Source organism: Octopus bimaculoides, chromosome 2 (assembly GCF_046866305.1).
Source record: "Octopus bimaculoides isolate indiv1 chromosome 2, ASM4686630v1, whole genome shotgun sequence".
Lineage (NCBI taxonomy): Eukaryota > Metazoa > Mollusca > Cephalopoda > Octopoda > Octopodidae > Octopus > Octopus bimaculoides.
In genome coordinates, this window is record NC_142929.1 from 97393559 (window position 1) to 97394657 (window position 1099).

The following is a 1099-nucleotide window of genomic DNA, read 5'->3' on the forward strand; positions in this document are numbered from 1 at the left end:
CTTGTTTTCAGGAGTATACTTATCTAATAACGCCATGATTCTTATAGTTGCAGTTTTTTTTTTTTTGCCGTACTAGAATCCTTCTTTGAAAGTCTCTTTTTTTCTTTAAGGCAATAGTTTCCTCCTTTTTCAGTGTCTCAATCAATTTCCAAATAGAGAGGTGTTAACATGATAAAGAATATTGCAAAGCATTGTGCAATCCCTCTAAGCTGTTATCAGATCTAAGCAACTAATTTATAACCCTTTCTCGAACATTCCAAATCTCGATAGAAAAATCTAGTTCCATCCTTATCCTTCTCCGGCCTCTTGTTTGACCAATGAATGTCATTTCAAAATTCGGACAAGTCAATAAAACCGCCGACAACGTCAATTAAAGGAAAAAATGATAATGCGGGAAAACATCTAATTTTCAAAATGAATACTTCATCTTCTTTATACCGTTGTCTTAATCCTAGGTCACAGATTTTCTTTAAAATAGACTTAGATAAATGAAAATGACATGAATTTATTGTTACTTCTGGAAACTTTTCTACAGAACCTTTCCGAGCTCCTGATTCAAAATCTGTCAACAAAGATTTTGGATTAAGTTGCAGTCTGAGTTGCAACAAATATGTAAATAGACGAACATATGTTTCGTTTGTCTTACCTGGAAGAAGGGCAAACACTCTGGGAATACTAAATGTACTTTCTTGGATATGGATATAATATAGCTGATAATATATTGATGGACTGACTTTAAAGGTACCATCTGCTGACCAATTAGGAAAACTTATCAAATCTTCTAAGCCATCTTCCGTCATAAATATTAGTATTCTAATCTCGTCATCAATGCCAGAATCAAATGCAAGGAACTTCTCTCCAAAATATCAAAAAAGTATTCGGAATAATAAATGAATACGGGTTTAGACTAACAATGGAAAGGTGTGAATTTTTTATGAAAAAAACCCCCAAATATTTAGGTCAAGTAATTGACGAAAGGGGACAAAGGCCAGACCTGTCAAGTGCGACGGCAATACGGAATATGCCTCCCACAACGAAGATCAAGTTGTTGCAAGCATTTTAGGCTTGGTAAAATGATATCAACTCCGACTACGCAATG

The 1099-nt window shown here is 34.5% G+C and overlaps 1 protein-coding gene across 1 annotated transcript; it reads right to left on the reverse strand.

Annotated features, from left to right (window-relative positions):
- Positions 1 to 329: 329 nt before the first annotated feature.
- On the reverse strand, positions 330 to 800 carry LOC106873210 (uncharacterized). The gene has a single exon (XM_014920453.1). The coding sequence runs from the start codon at positions 798 to 800 to the stop codon at positions 330 to 332; it is 471 nt and encodes a 156-aa protein (XP_014775939.1).
- Between the last annotated feature and the right edge of the window lie 299 nt (positions 801 to 1099).